The 21,978-nt window shown below is 42.8% G+C and overlaps 1 protein-coding gene across 1 annotated transcript; it reads right to left on the minus strand.

Moving 5' to 3' along the window:
- Positions 1 to 8,645: 8,645 nt before the first annotated feature.
- Positions 8,646 to 12,814, minus strand: LOC311137910 (BMP and activin membrane-bound inhibitor homolog). Its single transcript, XM_084172519.1, has 3 exons — positions 12,279 to 12,814; positions 10,350 to 10,628; positions 8,646 to 9,644 (listed from the first exon to the last, which is right to left on the minus strand). The coding sequence occupies exons 1-3, from the start codon at positions 12,352 to 12,354 to the stop codon at positions 9,226 to 9,228; spliced, it is 774 nt and encodes a 257-aa protein (XP_084028645.1). The 5' UTR covers positions 12,355 to 12,814; the 3' UTR covers positions 8,646 to 9,225.
- Positions 12,815 to 21,978: the final 9,164 nt, after the last annotated feature.

Below are 21,978 nucleotides of genomic sequence, written 5' to 3' on the forward strand. Positions count from 1 at the left end.
ATTCATTAAAAATCCTACAATGTGATTTTCTGGATTTTTTTTCCTCAATTTGTCTGTCATCGTTGACGTGTACCTATGATGAAAATTACAGGCCTCTCTCATCTTATTAAGTGGGATAACTTGCACAATTGGTGGCTGACTAAATACTTTTTTCCCCCACTGTACGTACAGTCACTGTGGGGATGACGGCGTCGATGCACTTATTGATGAAGCCGGTGACTGATGTGGTGTACTCTTCAATGCCATCGGAAGAATCCCGGAACATATTCCAGTCTGTGCTAGCTGGTTGAAGCTGGTTGAGAGAATGCCAAGAGTGTGCAAAGCTGTCATCAAGGCAAAGGGTGGCTATTTGAAGAATCTCAAATATAAAATTTAGTTTGATTTGTTTAACACTTTTTTGGTTACTACATGATTCCATATGTGTTATTTCATCGTTTTGATGTCTTCACTATTATTTTACAATATAGAAAATAGTCAAAATAAAGAATGAGTAGGTGTGTCCAAAATTTTGACTGGTACTGTGTATATACAGTGGGGGAAAAAAGTATTTAGTCAGCCACCAATTGTGCAAGTTCTCCCACTTAAAAAGATGAGAGAGGCCTGTAATTGTCATCATAGGTACACGTCAACTATGACAGACAAATTGAGAAAAAAAATTCCAGAAAATCACATTGTAGGATTTTTAATGAATTTATTTGCAAATTATGGTGGAAAATAAGTATTTGGTCACCTACAAACAAGCAAGATTTCTGGCTCTCACAGACCTGTAACTTCTTCTTTAAGAGGCTCCTCTGTCCTCCACTCATTACCTGTATTAATGGCACCTGTTTGAACTTGTTATCAGTATAAAAGACACCTGTCCACAACCTCAAACAGTCACACACCAAACTCCACTATGGCCAAGACCAAAGAGCTGTCAAAGGACACCAGAAACAAAATTGTAGACATGCACCAGGCTGGGAAGACTGAATCTGCAATAGGTAAGCAGCTTGGTTTGAAGAAATCAACTGTGGGAACAATTATTAGGAAATGGAAGACATACAAGACCACTGATAATCTCCCTCGATCTGGCAAGATCGCAAGATCTCACCCCGTGGGGTCAAAATGATCACAAGAACGGTGAGCAAAAATCCCGGAACCATACTGGGGGACCTAGTGAATGACCTGCAGAGAGCTGGGACCAAAGTAACAAAGCCTACCATCAGTAACACACTACGCAGCCAGGAACTCAAATCCTGCAGTGCTAGATGTGTCCCCCTGCTTAAGCCAGTACATGTCCAGGCCCGTCTGAAGTTTGCTAGAGTGCATTTGGATGATCCAGAAGAGGATTGGGAGAATGTCATATGGTCAGATGAAACCAAAATAGAACTTTTTGGTAAAAACTCAACTCGTCGTGTTTGGAGGACAAAGAATGCTGAGTTGCGTCCAAAGAACACCATACCTACTGTGAAGCAAGGCGGTGGAAACATCATGCTTTGGGGTTGTTTTTCTGCAAAGGGACCAGGACGACTGATCCGTGTAAAGCAAAGAATGAATGGGGCCATGTATCGTGAGATTTTGAGTGAAAACCTCCTTCCATCAGCAAGGGCATTGAAGATGAAACGTGGCTGGGTCTTTCAGCATGACAATGATCCCAAACACACCGCCTGGGCAACGAAGGAGTGGCTTCGTAAGAAGCATTTGGAAGGTCCTGGAGTGGCCTAGCCAGTCTCCAGATCTCAACCCCATAGAAAATCTTTGGAGGGAGTTGAAAGTCCGTGTTGCCCAGCGACAGCCCCAAAACATCACTGCTCTAGAGGAGATCTGCATGGAGGAATGGGCCAAAATACCAGCAACAGTGTGTGAAAACCTTGTGAAGACTTACAGAAAACGTTTGACCTGTGTCATTGCCAACAAAGGGTATATAACAAAGTATTGAGAAACTTTTGTTATTGACCAAATACTTATTTTCCACCATAATTTGCAAATAAATTCATAAAAAATCCTACAATGTGATTTTCTGGATTTTTTTTTCTCATTTTGTCTGTCATAGTTGACGTGTACCTATGATGAAAATTACAGGCCTCTCTCATCTTTTTAAGTGGGAGAACTTGCACAATTGGTGGCTGACTAAATACTTTTTTCCCCACTGTATATATATATATATATATATATATATATATATATATATATATATATATATATATATATATATATATATATATCACTGCCTGTAATCCTTTTAAATGTTCCATACAGTAGGGAAGTGTCAGGGAGATGCACTGAAACACAGTCATCTCTCCTTTCAGTCGGGTAATCCCTAGGATGTAGGGCTCACAACGCGCACACAGTATAACCTCTCTGCACAGAGCAGTGTCCCACCTGGGGCTATGGCTGCCAACTAACACACACACACACGCATAACACACACCACACACATACACACTCACACACACCCGAGGGCTATGGCTGCCAACTCAAGGTGCTGCTGCTGCTCACCGTCCCTGCTCTCTACGCTTCAGAGAGAGAGAAGCCTGGCTCTGGCCAGCTGCCAAGGAGCTTTGTGAAAAGCCATTGTTATTAGTCCTTAGCATGCACGCAACCTTTTAGCTTTTCTCCCTCTCTTTTGTCTTGTGTGGGAGGGGGGGTGGGGGTGCTTATTTAACAGTTCTGTTCAGGTTCTGCCTCCATTGTCGCTCTCTGTGTTCATTAAATGTGCTCACGGTTGGCACCTGATAATGTACTTAATCTCTCCTCTACTACAGAAGTCTGTTTGGATGTATGGGGATTACGTTAACAGCAGGATGTGGCATAAAGGTGGGAGGTGGTCCTCTAGCAAGATGAAAAGCAACCAAACTGGTGCACAGTGTGCAGTCTTACTATAAACATGTCCCTTCCATATGCCTACATCTATGACTAGGCCCATCTGACTTGAATAACATCGTAACTACAAAAGAGGCTTTTTAACCACAAAAAAGTCCCGTCCTTGCTATGCTATATGAGCCTATCTCTGTCATCCATGACTGGAGAGATGAGTGGTTGTAGGAGGTGGAACTCAGAGGGTAAGAAATGTCAGTCTCTCAGGAGAGTTACACATTGTTCTACCGTATGTCTTTAGGACCTGATATCCAGCTGACAGAGAGGGGCCCATAAGTGCCCTTATAGCAGCACGGATGATGAGGGTGTCACGTCCACAGAGTGCTGAATGGAGAAAAGGGTCTGAGGGGCCCAGACCCAGAGACCCAGGGCTGGGCTCATCTCAGTTCAGTTAAGGCCTGGTGAGGACAGGTCATTACTGGGCATAGTCTGGATCCTTAGGGCGGCTCTCTGGATGTCAGTATGCTAATACCCAGAGTCTCATCACATCTAATGAGGAATGGCCTGGCCGCTTCCAGATCCCTCTTCCTTCCCCTTGTCTTCTTCCTCCTCCTCTCCTCCTCCACTTCCTCCTCCACCTCACTCTGCAGCTCGACTTCTCTCAGCCGCGCCTCAGTGACGCAAACCAAACCGGCAGGACTCTTGACTAGCAGCACGGGTTGTTAGCTACACCGATATACAAAGTCAGACATTGGAACATCTATTTGGGACTTCAGGGAGTTTTTGTAATCCTGAAATGTAATTTAATCATCATTATCTCTTTCTCCTTCTTTTAATTAATTATCTTTCATTTGGAGACATATTGTGTTGATTTAACCGTGGTTGAAATGCAACTGAAAAGCACTCTTTTTAAAACATAACAAAACATCTATTTACTGACGGTGACATTAAGCTTCAAGAGCTCCAGTCGGATCTCGTAAACATTCCCAACCTAATTATTTTTCTCTTGAGGCAGATTTATATCTAAATGTTAACAACATGCAGGGATAAATGTTTAGATAGGCTGAAGGTAAATATTTATTCCATGTCTTATTTTAATGAATGTCCATTTGTCATAGGGCAGAATGACACTAATATATAAGTACATCCTCCTTTCCTTGACTTGTAAATTGTTTTCTAAAATGATGAATTGTTAGTTTTTTTGGAATGTATGTTTTTATTTTTGTTTTATTTTAATGGATAACAAGTAAATAATCTTCAGTGGGTCATTTATACGGTATGTTTTCAATAAAGGCCTGGGGAGTGACAAGAACTCTCTCAGAGACAGTAAAAGGTTCAAGAGTTCATTTGTGAAACCTTTTATAGTGTTCGAATATGTTTGTGTAGGTATTCATTTATGTGCATTAGGAGTAATGTACCTATGTAGTCAATACTGTGAGAAAATAAATAATAACCTGTAACCTTCACTAAGGATAAATCCTGAGTAATAAACTACTCATGATCAATAGTTACCATGGATAACTGTCACGACTTCGGCCGAGGCTGCCTCCCCTCCTTGTTCAGGCAGGCTTCGGCGTTCGTCGTCAACGGCTTACTAACCACTGCCGCCCCAATTATCATCACATTTGTCTTGTCTTGTCAATCACACACACCTGGTTCCTATCCCCTAATTAGTCTGTGTATAAGTGTTCCCTCTGCCCCCTTGTCCTTGTGAGTGATTGTTATTTGTGAGAGTAGTGGAGCTCGGTGGAGCTACTCGTAACATATTGTTGCCAGGGTAGATTTTCCCCCTGTGCCTATGTATATTTGGATATCCGTTAAAGTGTATTTGCCAGGGATGATAGTTTCCCCTGTGCCTGTTTCGTTGATCGCTATTTGAGCCTATTTGTGTTTCTACGAGGAATAAACTCTGTATTCGGTGATTACCCTCCTGCGCCTGACACCTTTCCATCACACTCATCACAATAACCTTACATCTCTATAGAGCAGGGTTCCCCAACTGGCAGACCAGTTTCCTGAGCACATTTTTTGTTGTTGTAAATAAATAAAAGACAAATCAAGTGATTTTAATTTAGGAAATCTGTTGCAAAGTATTCCCACGCATAATAGAGAGGTATACAATATATATACAAAAGTATGTGGACACCCCTTACAAGTAGTGGATTCGGCTATTTCAACCACACCCTTTGCTGACAGGTGTAGAAAATTGAACAAACAGCCATGCAATCTCCATAGACAAACATTGGCAGTAGAATGGCCTTACTGAAGAGCTCAGTGACTTTCAACGTGGCACCGTCATAGGATGCCACCTTTCCAACAAGTCAGTTCGTCAAATTTCTGGCCCTGCTAGAGCTGCCCCGGTCAACTCTAAGTGCTGTTATTGTGAAGTGGAAATGTCTAGGAGCAACAACGGCTGTGCCGCAAAGTGGTAGGCCTCACAAGCTCACAGAACGGGACCGCCGAAGCACGTAAAAATCGTCTGTCCTCGGTTGCAACACTCACTACCGAGTTCCAAACTGCCTCTGGAAGCAACGTCAGCACAAGAACTGTTCGTCGGGAGCTTCATGAAATGGGTTTCCATGGCCGAGCAGCCGCACACAAGCCTAAGATCACCATGCGCAATGCCAAGCGTCGGCTGGAGTGGTGTAATACTTGACGCCATTGGACTCTGGAGCAGTGGAAAGGCGTTCTCTGGAGTGATGACTCACGCTTCACCCTCTGGCAGTCCGACTGACAAATCTGGGTTTGGCGGATGCCAGGAAAATGCTACCTGCCCCAATGCATAATGCCAACTGTAAAATTTGATGGAGGAATAATGGTCTGGGGCTGTTTTTTCATAGTTAAGGCTAGGCCTCTTAGTTCCAGTGAAGGGAAATCTCAACGCTGCAGCATACAATGACATCCTAGACGATTCTGTGCTTCCAACTTTGTGGCAACAGTTTGGGAAAGGCCCTTTCCTGTTTCAGCATGACAATGCCACCGTGCACAAAGCGAGGTCCATACAGAAATGGTTTGTCAAGATCGGTGTGGAAGAACTTGACTGGCCTGCACAGAGCCCTGACCTCAACCCCATCGAACACCTTTGGGATGAATTGGAACGCCGACTGCGAGCCAGGCCTAATCACCCAAGATCAGTGTCCGTCCTCACTAATGCTTGTGGCTGAATAGAAGCAAGTCCCTGCAGCAATGTTCCAACATCTAGTGGAAAGCCTTCCCAGAAGAGTGGAGGCTGTAATAGCAGCAAAAGGGGGACCAACTTCGTATTAATGGCCATGATTTTGGAGACGTTCGACGAGCAGGTGTCCACATACCTTTGGCCATGTAGTGTATGTGATCGTATACAAATGTAAGCAAGGATTGAAATTATTATGTTTTAGTCAAATTGTATATCTGTTTGGGCTTGTTGCGGTCAATTTGTAGTCTATTAATTATTTGAAATTATGTTCTGGCCCCCTGACCATCCGCTCAAGAAAAAAATCGTCCCACAGCTGAATCTAGTTGATGATCCCTGCTATAGAGCCTGGTGAAGAGGAGGAGAAAACAAGAATAACATAGAAGGTTATAAAAAGCTGTGTAGCAGCCCAGGTTGTGTGTGCATCCATTACTATGTGCAGGTGTTAACAGGTTCCATGTGTGTTTACACTTCATACAGTATATTGTTTAACTCGGCCTAGCATAGTCCATGAGAGCCCTTTACATACACACAGACACAGCACCGACTGCATGAATGTTTTATTGTCAGTCAGGTGGGGAGAAAAAAATAAAAACCACCTCTGATTTAAATCACGGTAGTTAACCTTCCCCGCTATGAGGTTTGAAAAATGTCACATACCAATAAAAGCTGTATATCTGACCCTCATAGCTGCTAGTGCTAAAACATAGAGTAGATGAGCCTATGATTCTTGACAAGTCTACGCGAGAGAGAGTGTGTCCCCCAAATGTCACCCTATTCCCTACATAGTGCACTACTTTTGACCAGGGCCCGACGCAACCAGAACATACATCAATAACAATTAACTGGCAAGTTAGAAAGGGGGCAGTTTGAAGTCACTTCAAAACAAACTGGGCTTTTGAAGGAAGCCCGTCGACCACCTCATCACATTTGCATGTCAATACAAACAGCCTGACCACTTGCCGCACAGCAAAATGGCAGCCTATCCTTATGGGGCTGAGAATACTTTTATTGTAGAGCCACTGTGTCAGTGCATCCGGTCTGTATGTGGCATGAAGAGGCCCTACTAGTCTCCCTGAGTGTGTGTGTGAGCTTGCGTGAGTGTGTGTTCATATGCTCCTACGTGTTCATCCCTCCCTCCGCCCTCAGACATCCCTGTCCGTCTGGTATCAGCAGGTGATGGGAGCGAGCAGAACGACAGCACATGTAAAGAAAACATGGGTTACATTAGCTCTCCAAAGCAGAGGTTCTTGTTATTATTCCAGGGTAATAGTCCTGGGGGAGGCTAAATGCCTGCGTGGGCTGAGGCCAGGCTAATGCAGACTGCTGTTTAGTGGATAGCCTGGTAATAGTGTTTTCCTTAAGGCCTAATGGAGAAAAACAAGAGGTCAGTCTGGAACTGACCCACACACACACATTCAGGCAGGTGGACCTAAAAGTAACTACTTACTGTCCCTCTCTCTCTGTCATGGTTACCAAGGAGAGGGGGAAACAGTTCCATTTGAACTTTTGAACCTTGGTTCCCAAAACTTATGTTCCTTTGTAAGCCTAACTTTTAGGCTGCTATGTTAACTATCATGGCCAAGTGTCGACAAAAATAAATGTCAGTATAAGGACACAGAATGCTGCACTGCCATTATTGATTCTTCCACATTATTTATCGCGGTCAGTCCACCAGCTGTTACATGAATTCTCACAATTCTCACAGAAATCTTTGACCATTTCAAAATGTTTTTTTTTTACCTCAAAAATGAAAAGTAGCTTGTTAAAGTTCATCGTGCAATATCTTTTTATGTGTATCACTGTGACCAGGCTATGCAATACAATTAGACACATGGAATGTGAAGTGTCATCAGAGAAGTATTCCTATGTAATAAAGTAGAAGGCTGACCAAATAGACGGGAGAGGAACACATACTGGGAAAATAAGTGATGGGGTTTTCAACACAACAACAATAAGAAATATAGGCTTCACATGATTAAACCCATAACTATGTAGGTTCCATATTAACTATCTTAATAGCTCATCAATAACTCTCTTAATAAAGCAAACCCCACCGTCAGACTTGAGATCTATTTCTAAGGGGTGTAATAAGAGTGGTAAATGTGGCATAATCGCTAGCCTAGTCGCTTGGCAGGGAAAAGAGCCCTCTTCATCAACACCAGGTGGGATACAGGAGGGTTAGTGTGTTGGCTGAAACACATCCAGAGAAGCTGAATGGGGAGGGCGTATACTGGCCTTAGACTGAGTATAAAATAAATATCCTCACTACTTCCAGGAGAAATCCAGCATGTGCAATGAAAGAAACAAAATGTGTTTGAAGCTGAGATCTTAACCTTTGGAGGAAGTTCAAGAATGACTGAGTCAGATGTGGAGCACTACTGTGAAACAAGGCCTCACTATGAAGTCAGTCCTATACACACACACAGACACACGGCATGGCCTACACACTCTGCCTGGTCCAATACACACCACCGAGGCAGCGTGTGTAGGCCGTGCCTCTCACTCGCCACACATCCTCACACACACACTACTGTACACACACACCCAGAAAGAAACAGCTAGAAAAAAGCCCTCTCTGACATGAGCCACAGCTCTCCTCTCTCTCTCACTCTCTCACACACACACACACACACACACACAGCAAGGAAGAACACACAGGACAGGGTCTTTCTTTCAGACAAAAATATATATATTTTAAATCTTTACAATAAGCTTGGATCAAGAAACATACAGAGGAGTGTGCACACCTACAGTCACCTATACTCCTCAAAAAGATTTTTTTTGTACCCTGGTGTCAGTGTAAAATTCTTCTTCTATTTAGTTTCTTTTTAAGCAAAACCATTTTTTTTTTATTTTTTTTTTACAAATGTGCAAATAAGACAGATTTGGAATCCTTCAGCGGTCAGTGTAAAGTCCAGGATGCACAGGCAGACAGGGTCTTGACAGAGCTCTCTCAGTCCGTCAGGTCAGTCCTGCCCTCTCAAGTTTAAATACAGCTCCTCGTTGGTTTGCCTTTCATTTTCAAGTAAAGTGCTCCTTTAGCAAAAACCACAAGGCTTGCGTTCAATTCAGTCCTCTTTTTTTCTTCCATTGAAAAAAACAGATAAGTACAATGGACAAAAATGTGGATTCATTTTTTAAGTTAAAAGAGAAACCCCAACGAGTAGGGGAGGCAGTCTTGGCTGTTTTCTGGGGCGGGTGGGGTAGGGTGTGGTGGGACATAAAGTCAAGTCAAACGATTTTAGAAAAGTAAGTCATACGAACTCCAGCTTCCCGTGCCCACTGTACATCCCCCAGTGTACCAGAGACAGTATCTTGTCATTCCCCAGGTCTGCCTGTCTCATCTTGTCACAGGTGAGGCAGCAGTTCTCGTGGCCCGTCACAGGCACCATACACTCCAGGTCTAGCTTTGCCACTTGGCCCTTCTTAGTGTGGTGGCCATGGAAGCTGTAGTGGAGCCGTGACAGCATCTGCTGCCTCTGGTCCTGCAGCCGCTTGTTCTCGCTGCGGAGCATCCGTAACGCCAGCATGATGAGAAGGACCAGGATGAGGCCTCCCGCAATGGGCACCGCGATCACCGCCGCCCTGAACCACACCTCTTTGGCTGAGGCCAGCTCCTGTACCCGTGTGACCAGGTTATGGTTGTTGCGCTCAGGCTGGTACCTGCCGTGGTCTGGAGGTGGAGGGAAAATATGATTATTTTATTGTGCAATGTACACTGATGTCCAATGGAAACTTGTCTTCTGCTTTCAGAAGAGGAATGCAATGAGTTGCCTTTTCTCAAATAAGAGCCAACAGAAAGTTATTTCAGCTAATAAACTAGCTAAACTCCCTTGGACTGAGTCATAACAGAAATCCCTACTTGAGAGCTCTCCCTTCCTCTCTGTAAGGCTGTATGCACCTTTTCATAGCTCAATGAGGCTAGTATTTAGGCACCGCTACATGCAGCCTGTGAAGGGATATTCTACAAGGCACATTCTAGGAACTCAGTAGTAGGACTCAGTGGGAAAATTACATGGTGCACATGCAATAAAACATATCTGATCTGCATCCAAGTGCTTAATGTGCTGCTACCCATTAAAAGTCAAACTGAAGTTGTGTAAAGGAGGAAATTGTTCTTTTTAAAGTGTATGGATAGCAGGTCCTTCCAGTATACCATTTAAGAACTGCTGTTGTCGACAGAGTTACAGCATAGGGCTATGGCACATGTAAACAGTAGGCTACACTACAAATCGTCTGTTTGGTTGCTCTGTCTGTCGCACATTATCAACCTTATCGAAAGAGTAGAATATAAAATAATATAATAACTTCAGTATCCATATGGTTTACAGAGCTACAGTAGAGCAATTGAAAGTTTCCATTCTCTCTCCTTCCTTACCTGTAGATTCTCTGCTGTGCGCTAGGTCGTTCAGTCCTCGGTAGTTACACATGTCATCATGACAACACTCTAGCGTGGACAAGCCCCCACTCAGGGCATCTGTGTTCTTAGTGCTGCACACATCGGCAGCGTTTGCTATGGGATCTAGACACCCGTGCGTGAGAGGTGAGTTCGTGATCATAGGGTCCAACACCTTGGTGAAACAGGCGTTTAGTTCCGATTTGCACATGTAGCCTGTGGCCACGCAGTGGGGGGCATCACAGTAACACCGTATTTCTCCTAAAAGAAAAAATAAGGAAATGCATGTTAGTCTTAGGTCTATTTGATTATGTAAATGTAAATGACAAGGTAAACCCTGAAAGACTTTAAAAAGTATTTATTTGTGTTTAAATGAAATACAGCAAATAAACCGAGTTTAAGAGCTTTCCGTGCAAAATGGTCCTTTTAGTCCGTATTATAAAACAGGAACCGTGTAGCTTATAATTAGTGGGTTGTTTGCCAAAGTCCATTTTTTTCAACCCAAATGGAAACTTGTAAAGGGGGGTGAGAGTGGTGCAGGAGACTCCTTTTTCAGCTTGCACGCAAGCTTTAGTGTGGTTAGGATGGGCTGGGTGCACTGAGTTCCCCCGGCTTCTCATCTCAAAAGCTTCTACCAAACAACCTTATCATTATTCCTTTTTGCACCTTTTCTTTATAGAAAAATTGTATTAATAAAAAAAGAGTGATAAAAATGCATTGCAAATGTTATGAGTAGCGTTTCACTTATAGTCATATGTTTTAGGATACTCTTAGGCTATGGTTTTAAAACTGTTTAAAAAGTTAAATATGGCACAGGCTATTTGTATCGACTTGTTATACTTTTCAATAGAAATCCTTAGCTTTATTAGCATTGTGTTACGAGACAGCAACAAACAGAAAATCACAGAGATGCACACAAGTAAATAGGGGCCTTTGTATATTGTTACAAGCTGTTTGTGTGTAGCTACTTTCAGAGTCTCAGTTACATGCTGTCATTTTGAAAATATATGCACTCACTAACTGTAAGTCGCTCTGGATAAGAGCGTCTGCTAAATGACTAAAATGTAAAATGTAAATGTTATTAAAACTTCATGAGCTGACAATTGACAGTGACCTGCACTACATTGGGCCCTAAACAACACCTTATAAAAGCATTATGGCACTGAACAAACTAACATATTACTGTCGCATAATTGCCAAATGCTGTATATACCAGACAATCACCAGTAGACTATAGTAGCCTAGCCCTAGCTACTGAGCTTTGATTTTAAGTTATTTGGAGACTCATGTTTATTTCTTTACATTAACGCTACAGCCTATAGCTATAGCCTATAGGCTACATAAAATTACACGTATCAGATATTGTGTGTGCACTAACGCGAGAACTATGAGAACCATTTGAGTCATTCAGTCTGTTTACTGCCAATTTTACCATAATGGAAAGGTCTTGCTATATGAACTCATGGGACACACACAGAACACCTACTGTATAGAAAGTTGGTTTATCTTAGTTATAACAATGTTATGACACCTCTCTTGTGTTGGAATATCTAGTAGAATTATAAAACGTATTGTTGATTGAGAGACATTTAAAAACAGCTATCCAAAACATTATGGCACTGTGATGCGCGGATCATTTACTATATGCTTTCCTTTATTCTTTATTATAAGAAAGATAAAAGTTCGGAAAGTAAAGGAAAAATAGAATATATCATACTTTTGTTGAGAAAACTGCGTTGTTCAATAACGTGTCTTCTTTTACGTTGAACAATTGGAAACGGATAAGAAAGCAGTGATAAGGCCTTCGGGGGGGTCTGACCCCGTTTTCTCGCATTCACCACTTCTATAACTTTTTCCATTGGTCAGAAAAGGAAACATAAAGGCAAGTTTTTTTTAGGGATCAAGGTTTACCTTTAGTAAGAAGAACAGCCATGGCACACAGTTCCAGTTGTAGCCAAATGGAAATGAAACTGGAATGGCGATCCATTTATGACAAGTAACTTTTTAGTCCCCTTATCCTAGTAGCAAAACCCGTAGGGCTGAGCTCGAAGACACGGTTACATGAACGCTACAGAAGAAAGCGTTGCATTGCGAACAATGTTGCCACAATCACAATCCTCTGGAAGACGTAAGAAAATAACAAAAAAAAAGATTGGCTTGTTCCTGCATCGAGAAAACTAGGTTACATGAGAAATAGCCTAAAAGCCGGCTTGTTTAGCCTACTTGGATAGCGCTGCAGGAAAAAACGGAAAGCTTATAGTTGCTAAAAATAAGAAAAGAAAATACATTCCTTGAGTAGAAAAACGGATAAATCTTGTGACTACTTGTCCACTCCGACTTCACAAACATCCGCGATAATGGTTGAGCATAACATTTATAATCCGAAACCAACGAAACGTGAATAACAGGTTGCTTACTATCGCATGAACACTTCACTAGTCGACTTCGGGTAGAGGCTCTTGAGTTGAAGAAATATCTGAGCCAGACTTCGATACGTAACATAAATACGCCCCCTGAGTACTCATTGGGTCATCCCTCGCTCAATTTGCATACCTCATTAACTTTTCATTTCCATTGCAATCACACAATTTATCATTCCTCCTACAGAAAGTGCCATACACTCTCTTATACTGACTAGTCAATGCAGTGTAACATTGTTACAGTTTGGGTCACTCAATGTAGCTGTGAGTGTTGGCTACATTGTTTTAATAAAAAGCAGCATAAAATAGGCCTATACATGCCTTATAAACCATGTATAAACCATAACCATAGTTTATATTCTACCTGAATAGCCTAATAATGAAAACATAGCCTAACTTCTAAATAGACTAGACTATGAGCTCATCTTTACCTGCCTGTCTGTATGTAGCCTATCCAAATTGCCTCGTTAGGCCCACGCCACCGTGAGCAGGTTCCCCAGCCTATGACAGCCAGAGAGATCTATTACTGAACAAAAATATAAGCGCAACATGTAAAGTGTTGGTCCCATGTTTCATGAGCTGAAATAAAAGATCCCAGAAATGTTCCATACGCACAAGAAGCTTATTTCTCTCAAATTGTGTGCACAAATAAGTTTACATCCCTGTTAGTGAGCATTTCTCATTTGCCAAGATAATCCATCCACCTGACAGATGTGGCATATCAAGCAGCTGATTAAACAGCATGATCATTACACAGGTGCACCTTGTGCTGGGGACAATAAAAGGACACTCTAAAATGTGCAGTTTTGTCACACAACACAATGCCACAGATGTATCAAGTTTTGAGGGAGCTTGCAATTGGCATGCTGACTGCAGGAATGTCCACCAGAGCTGTTGCCAGATAATTTAATGTTAATTTCTGTACCGTCATTTTAGAGAATTTGGCAGTACGTCCAACCGGCTTCACAACCGCAAACCACGCCAGCCCAGGACCTCCACATCCGACTTCTTCACCTGCAGGATCAGCCACACGGACAGCTGATGAAACTGAGGAGTATTTCTGTCTGTAATAAAGCCCTTTTGTGGGGAAAAACTCATTTTGATTGGCTGGGCCAATGCCCTCCCAGGACCACCCATGGCTGCGCCCCTGCCCAGTCATGTGAAATCCATAGATTAGAGCCTCATTTATTTATTTCAATTGGCTGATTTCCTTATTTTACCTTTATTTAACTAGGCAAGTCAGTTAAGAACAAATTCTTATTTACAATGACAGCCTACACTGGCCAAACCCGGACAACGTTGGGCCAATTGTGCGCCGCCCTATGGGACTCCCAATCACGGCCGGTTGTGATACAGCCTGGAATCGAACCAGGGGGTCTGTAGTGACGCCTCAAGCACTGAGATGCAGTGCCTTAGACCGCTGCGCCACTCGAACTGTATGAACTGTAACTCAGTCAAATCATTGAAATTGTTGCATGATGCGTTTATATTTGTGATATTGCTGCTGCCTGTGAGAATAGATGTTATTGCCGGTTAATAGGCAGTTAGAGAAATTAGCAATCCAAAAAGACACTTGGCGCCACTGAGACAACACAGACAGACACTGACACTCAATTACCCTCGAAACAATCCCATGCAAAACACATAGCAACACTAGTCTCAGATCGATATCAAAACCAACCAGCCCAACTCAAAGCGCCACTAGCCTATCCGTTGATGCTGATTACTTTGTAGGCTGTAGCCCAAGACCGTTTGAAGTTTGGTGAAAAAAAGAAAAAATAATTAAATACAAATGTTTTTAAAGGTTGATTTTCATCACAACGCATTTTGTGTGTATTACATGATTTTCTTTCTTAACGCATTCGTGTACATTACACGAATTCCAATTTGTTGTGGCTAACGTTAGCTAGGCTATGGGTTAGGGTTAGGGGTTAAGGTCAGGGTTAAGTTTAGGGGTTAGGGTTAGGGCTAGTTAACATGCTAGCTAAGTAGTTAAAGGGTTAGGTTTAGGAGTTAGGTTAAAGGGTTAAGGTTAGGGTTATGGGAAGGGTTAGCTAACATGCTAAGTAGTTGTAAAGTAGCTCAAAAGTAGTAAGTAGTTGCAAAGTAGCCAATTAGAGAAAATGCTAAAGTTAGCCATGATGCGATTCGAACACAATCGTTGGGTTGCTAGATGTTCCTGTTATATGCCCGACCAACCTCCCTCCTATCATTTCTGTCTTATGTAACCTACTGTCTTTATCTGTGATTGAAATGCACTGTATACAAAATCGTGGACTGCACACGAAAAAATATACTTTTTCATGTGCCTACCACAAATTTCCAATAAGCAATGCGTGTCTATTTCACAATCATCTGTGATACTGGGTTGACCTCAGGTGTATGGTTGAATAATGCCATCTACTGGCTCAGAGTGAAATGTCCCCAACAAACTGTGGATTGTAGACACGGATAGACATTGGTTTACATACTTTTTTGTTCTCTCTTGCATGAAACATTGCTTGTTGAACGAATGAATCAATTAATCAAGCAATCAGATTAACTCAAATGATCTCAAACCAATCAATTAACCCAAATTAACTCAAATCACTGTTCAGTAATTTTAATATGCCTGAATAATATGAGAGGCTGTTTAGTTTCAAGCAGTTGGTGCAAGGTAGGACATTGAGGATGGACAAGACAAACTATATATCTGGCCTATGATGGTCAGTCATTTCCACATAATGGGGTTGAAACTAGTAGATAGATTATGCAAAAGTCAAATGGGTAAGAAAACAAAACAATGTGTGTTTTTTGTGTGCGAGCCTGTTCACCCCGCTACCATCTAGAAGGCGGAGACAGTACAGGAGCAGACTGATAAGCAGCTACAGTGCCTTGCAAAAGTATTCATCCCCCTTGGCGTTTGTCCTATTTTGTTGCATTACAACCTGTAATTTAAATGGATTTTTATTTGGATTTCATGTAATGGACATATACAAAATAGTCCAAATTGGTGAAGTGAAATGAAAAAAATAACTTGTTTCAGAAAATTATAAAAAATAAATAACAGAAAAGTGGTGTTTGCATATGTATTCACCCCCTTTGCTATGAAGCCCCTAAATAAGATCTGGTGCAACCAATTACCTTCAGAAGTCAGATAATTGGTTAAATAAAGTCCACCTGTGTGCAATCTAAGTGTCACATAATCTGTCACATGATCTCAGTATATATACACATCTGTTCTGAAAGGCCCCAGAGTCTGCAACACCACTAAGCAAGGGGCACCACCAAGCAAGCGGCACCATGAAGACCAAGGAGCTCTCCAAACAGGTCAGGGACAATGTTGTGGAGAAGTACAGATCAGGGTTGGGTTATAAAAAAATATCCGAAACTTTGAACATCCCACGGAGCACCATTAAATCCATTATTAAAAAATAGAAAGAATACGGCACTACAACAAACCTGCCAAGAGAGGGCCATCCACAAAAACTCACGGACCAGGCAAGGAGGGCATTAATCAGAGAGGCAACAAAGATACCAAAGATACCCCTGAAGGAGCTGCAAAGCTCCACAGCGGAGATTGGAGTATCTGTCCATAGGACCACTTTAAGCCGTACACTCCACAGAGCTGGGACTTACAGAAGAGTGGCCAGAAAAAAGCCATCGCTTTAAGAAAAAAATAAGCAAACACGTTTGGTGTTCACCAAAAGCCATGTGGGAGACTCCCCAAACATATGGAAGAAGGTACTCTGGTCAGATGAGACTAAAATTGAGCTTTTTGGCCATCAAGGAAAACGCTATGTCTGGTGCAAACCCAACACCTCTCATCACCCCAAGAACACCATCCCCACAGTGAAGCATGGTGGTGGCAGCATCATGCTGTGGGGATGTTTTTCATCGGCAGGGACTGGGAAACTGGTCAGAATTGAAGGAATGATGGATGGCGCTAAATACAGGGAAATTATTGAGGGAAACCTGTTTCAGTCTTCCAGAGATTTGAGACTGGGACGGAGGTTCACCTTCCAGCAGGACAATGACCCTAAGCATACTGCTAAAGCAACACTTGAGTGGTTTAAGGGGAAACATTTCAATGTCTTGGAATGGCCTAGTCAAAGCCCAGACCTCATTCCAATTGAGAATCTGTGGTATGACTGAAAGATTGCTGTACACCAGCGGAACCCATCCAACTTGAAGGAGCTGGAGCAGTTTTGCCTTGAAGAATGGGCAAAAATCCCAGTGGCTAGATGTGCCAAGCTTATAGATACATACCCCAAGAGACTTGCAGCTGTAATTGCTGCAAAAAGTGGCTCTACAAAGTATTGATTTTGGAGGGGTGAATAGTTATGCACGCTCAAGCTCTGTTTTTTTGTCTTTTTTCTTGTTTGTTTCACAAGAAAAAATATTTTGCATCTTCAAAATTGTAGGCATGTTGAGTAAATCAAATGATACAAACCCCCCCAAAATACATTTTAATTCCAGGTTGTAAGGCAACAAAATAGGAAAAATGCCAAGGAGGGTGAATACTTTCACAAGCCACTGTACTATCTCCAGGCCATCAGACTGTTAAACAGTCCCCTCAACCCGGCCTCTGCCCAGTACCCTGCCCTGAACCTTAGTCACTGTTACTAGCCAGCTACCACCCGGTACTCTACCATGCACCTTAGAGACGGCTGCTCTATGTGCATAGAGTGCATTCGGAAAGTATTCAGACCACTTCCCTTTTTCCACATTTTGTTACGTTACAGCCTTATTCTAAAACTGATTAAATGATTTATTATCTTAATAAATCTACACACATTACCCCATAATGACAAAGCGAAAACAGGTTTTTAGAAATGTCTGCAAATTTAAAACAGAAATACCTTATTTACCTAAGTATTCAGACTGTTTGCTATGAGACTTGAAATTGAGTTCAGGTACACCTGTTTCCATTGATCATCCTTGAGATCTTTCTACAACTTGATTGGAGTCCACCTGTGGTCAATTCAATTGATTGGACATGATTTAGAAAGGCACACACCAGTCTATATAAGGTCCCACAGTTGACAGTGCATGTCAGAGCAAACATCAAGCCATGAGATAGACAGATTTGTCTGTAGAGCTCCGAGACACAATTGTGTCGAGGCACAGATCTGGGGAAGGGTAACAAAACATTTCTGCAGCATTGAAGGACCCCAAGAACACAGTCGCCTCCATCATTCTTAAATGGAAGAAGTTTGGAACCACCAACACTCTTCCTAGAGCTGGCCACCCGGCCAAACTGAGCAATCGGGGGAGAAGGGCCTTGGTCAGGGAGGTGACCAAGAACACGATGGTCACTCTGACAGAGCTCCAGAGTTCCAAAAAGACAACCATCTCTACAGCACTCCACCAATCAGGCCTTTATAGTAGAATGGGCAGACGGAAGCCACTCCTCAGTAAAATGCACATGACAGCTCGCTTGGAGTTTGCCAAAAGGCACCTAAAGGACTTTCAGAACATGAGAAACAAGATTCTCTGGTCTGAAGAAACCAAGATTGAACTCTTCGGCCTGAATGCCAAGCGTCACGTCTGGAGGAAACCTGGCACCATCCCTAGGGTGAAGCGTGGTGGGGGCAGCATCATGCTGTGGGGATGTTTTTCAGCAGCAGGGAGACTTGTCAGGATCGAGGGAAAGATGAAATTAGCAAAGTACAGAGAGATCCTTGATGAAAACCTGCTTCAGAGCGCTCAGGACCTCAGACTGGGGCGAAGGTTCACATTCAAACAGGACAACGACCCTAAGCACACAGCCAAGACAATGCAGGAGTGGCTTCGGGACAAGTCTCTGAATGTCCTTGAGTGGCCCAGCCAGAGCCTGGACTTGAACCAGATCGAACATCTCTGAAGAGACCTGAAAATAGCTGTGCAGCGATGCTCACTATCCAACCTGACAGAGCTTGAAAGGATCTGCAGAGAAGAATGGGAGAAACTCCACAAATACAGTAGTTCAATGATAACATCCAAGATGGCGTAGTAGTGCAGTTCTGTTTTTGTCGTGTGTCTGTAAATACCCTGTTTTTTGTTTGTTTTTTTCGTACATATTTCCCTATCAGACTTTTCATCCTTCTACAAAATATACTTTCCTGCAACCCGCCTCACTCAATGTGGAACGGATTCTATTATTGACTTACCTTTTATCTAGAATCTCCAGTTGAAACTAGCTAGCCAGCTAACTAGCTACTTGCTATTAGCCACAGTTAGCGGTATTTCACCCAGAACATTGGATCTTTTTTTCTGCGGGATTAATTTAATCACTGGACATTAATCACCGGATCGCAACTAGCTAGCCGCAACCGAATGGATGTTGCTGTCTGGCTAATCACCACTGCCCCCGATGCAAGCACCAGTTAGCCTCGAGCTAGCCTAGATCCAGGCTCATATCTACCTCTAGGTCTACCGGACGGGAGTAGCCAGCTAACTAGCTACTTGCTATCAGCTACCGTTAGCGGTTTTTCACCATTGTCCGTGGCCTGCACCACTCACCAGCCAGCTCTAGTCTGGACTATTATTCGGCCAGTCTGCAAAGCGCGTTATCGACCCAGAACATATCAGTTTTTCTGCTGAATCACTGGACCTTTAAGTGATTCAGCTGTTTGTACAAGTTATTCAGGTGCTCTGTAACATCCACCATAAATGCAAGGTCCTGCATCCATTCTGCGGAATGAAATTCTAACACTGGTTTGCCCTTTTCTTCCATGAACTGTTAAATTTCTTCTCATAAATCAAAGAAACGCCTCAGCACAGCACCTCGGCTTAACCATCTTACCTCAGTGTGGTATGGCAGGCCATAGATGTGGTCTTTCTCTCTGAGAAGGCTGTCAAACTGACGTTGATTCAGGCTTCTGGATCGTATGAAATTAACAGTTTGGATGACCACCTTCATGACGTTATCCATCTTTAATGACTTGCAACACAAAGCCTCCTGGTGCAAAATACAGTGAAAAGTCCAAAAATCACGTCCTCCATTTGCAGATTGCACTTTCTCTCTGAACTTTGTCACAACGCCTGCTTTTTTCCCGATCATTGAGGGCGCACCATCTGTAGCCAGGCTGACAGCGCGGGACCAGTCCACTCCGAACCTGTCCAGCGCGCTGACGAGTGCAGTGAAAATATCAGCTGCTGTCGTTGTATCTGTCATCGGCACCAACTCCACGAACTCCTCGGTGACGGTCAATGTGTCATCAACTCTGCGGATGAAAATGGCCAGTTGTGCAACATCTGTAATGTCCGTGCTTTCATCAATTGCAACCGAAAACGCAATAAATGACTTTACTTTTTGCTTCAACTGGCTGTCCAAATCCACTGAAAGATCGGAAATCCTGTCTGCAACTGTGTTTCTTGTCAGGCTGATATTTGCAAAAGCCTGGTGCTTTTCAGGGCACACAATCTCCGCTGCCTTCATCATGCATGTTTTTACAAATTCACCCTCACTAAATGGTTTTGAAGCCACTGCGATTTCATTAGCAATGAGGTAGCTAGCTTTCCCTGCAGCGCCACTGATGTCTCGGCTGTGAGTAAACACAGACTGCTGTTTCTTCAGACCCGCCAACAGTTCATTCACCTTCTCTCTTCTCCGCTGTCCTTGAAAGTTGTCATATTTGTCGGCATGAAGACTCACATAGTAGCGACGAAGGTTATATTCTTTCAGCACTGCAACATGCTGTGAACACACCAAACATACAGCTTTCCCATTCAATTCCGTGAATACATAGAAGGATGACAATTTTTCTTGGAACCCTCTGCGTCCACTTTTCTCTTTTTTGACAGAGACATATTGGGGCAATGAGGGTGCCAAAGCACATAATGTTAAAATTATATTTGTATACTTTACAAAATCATCTCGCGGGCCGGATTAAACCCGTTTGCGGGCCTGATCCGGCCCGCGGGCCGGACGTTTGACACCCCTGGTTTAACTGTTTCAGACGGTCCCCTTTTCTAATAGAGGCCGGAATATGATCAATACCCATATAGTATTCAAATAGTCTTGTAATATCAACCCACTCTTGAACTGTGTACTTGTCAGAGCGGTCACCTCTGAACACTGCGTTCTCTCTCGGACTTGACGTGGACGGTCATGTGGAACTTCATGTCTTACTGAATCAGTAGCTGACGTTTCTCTTCGTGGTGTACTGTGGAGCTCACTACACGCATCTATGGCTCCTGCTGACATCAATCTGGCTACTATGGAGTCACCTATCTGCACTCCTAACTGGCCTACCATGTCAGTAAGGTATAGTATGGCATCTGTATCGCTACTGGGTGTGGATGTGTGTGAACCTCCCCTCGAAAACAGACCCATAGGAGAACAACCTGGGCTCTGACCTTGCCCCGCTCTTCTAAGACTATCAGCTAATGACTGATATATCCCCACTCCCCGACCATGAAACCCACTGGACATCGCATTGCTACCTGTATGGTCGCCAAACCAAACACCCCTTGGCAATAGTAGGAGTAGTAGAATCGTCAACTATTTCACTATCAATTGTACATTTGTGAGCCATGACACCACCTTTAGATGAAACAAATTAATTTTAGAATAAAAATGTAGAGAAAAATCGACAGAGAAAAAAAAAAAACTGGAAAAACCCTCAACACTGAAATTACAAAACAGCAGTCCTATGGCCATGAAACCAAAAATCTGACCAAAAGAGCACACTTGATCTTCACCTCCCCCGGTGATCTGCTTCAGGCTGATCTTGAGGATCCGACGGGTCACGTCACCAGTGTAACGGCTCTCATATGGCTCATCGACAAAGGACACAGTGCTGTTCTCGTTCACGGTTTATTCTGCAAATACATAAACAACACTGTGTACACTTCAGAACAACTGCAAACCCACTATGCAATCTCCATCAAAGTTTAACAACCCTTTGACCGGATCTGTAATAATTTTAGAAAAGTTAAATGTATATTTATAATACACATGTTATACATTATTAGATTTATAACAACATGGCTACTGAGGAGCACTCAACTATTAACTTATAATAACTCAGTCTGACGGCCATAACACTAACAGTAAGTCGCTCTGGATAAGAGCGTCTGCTAAATGACTAAAATGTAAAAATCACCACAGCACATGGGCTACACGTGTACAGTCATGGTCAAAAGTTTTGAAAATGACACAAATACTAATTTTCACAGTCTGCTGCTTTTGATGATGGCAATTTGCATATACTCCAGAAATGTCA

This window comes from Coregonus lavaretus (assembly GCF_964263955.1).
Source record: "Coregonus lavaretus genome assembly, chromosome: 2".
NCBI classification, from domain to species: domain Eukaryota; kingdom Metazoa; phylum Chordata; class Actinopteri; order Salmoniformes; family Salmonidae; genus Coregonus; species Coregonus lavaretus.

Excerpts from the sequence above, each read along its gene's own strand:
- LOC311137910 (XM_084172519.1), bottom strand. The coding sequence starts at position 12,354 with ATGGATCGCCATTCCAGTTTCATTTCCATTTGGCTACAACTGGAACTG. Across the intron at positions 10,629-12,278 it reads GGCTGTTCTTCTTACTAAAG|GAGAAATACGGTGTTACTGT; the intron begins GTAAACCTTGAT and ends TTTTTCTTTTAG. Across the intron at positions 9,645-10,349 it reads GCACAGCAGAGAATCTACAG|ACCACGGCAGGTACCAGCCT; the intron begins GTAAGGAAGGAG and ends CTCCACCTCCAG.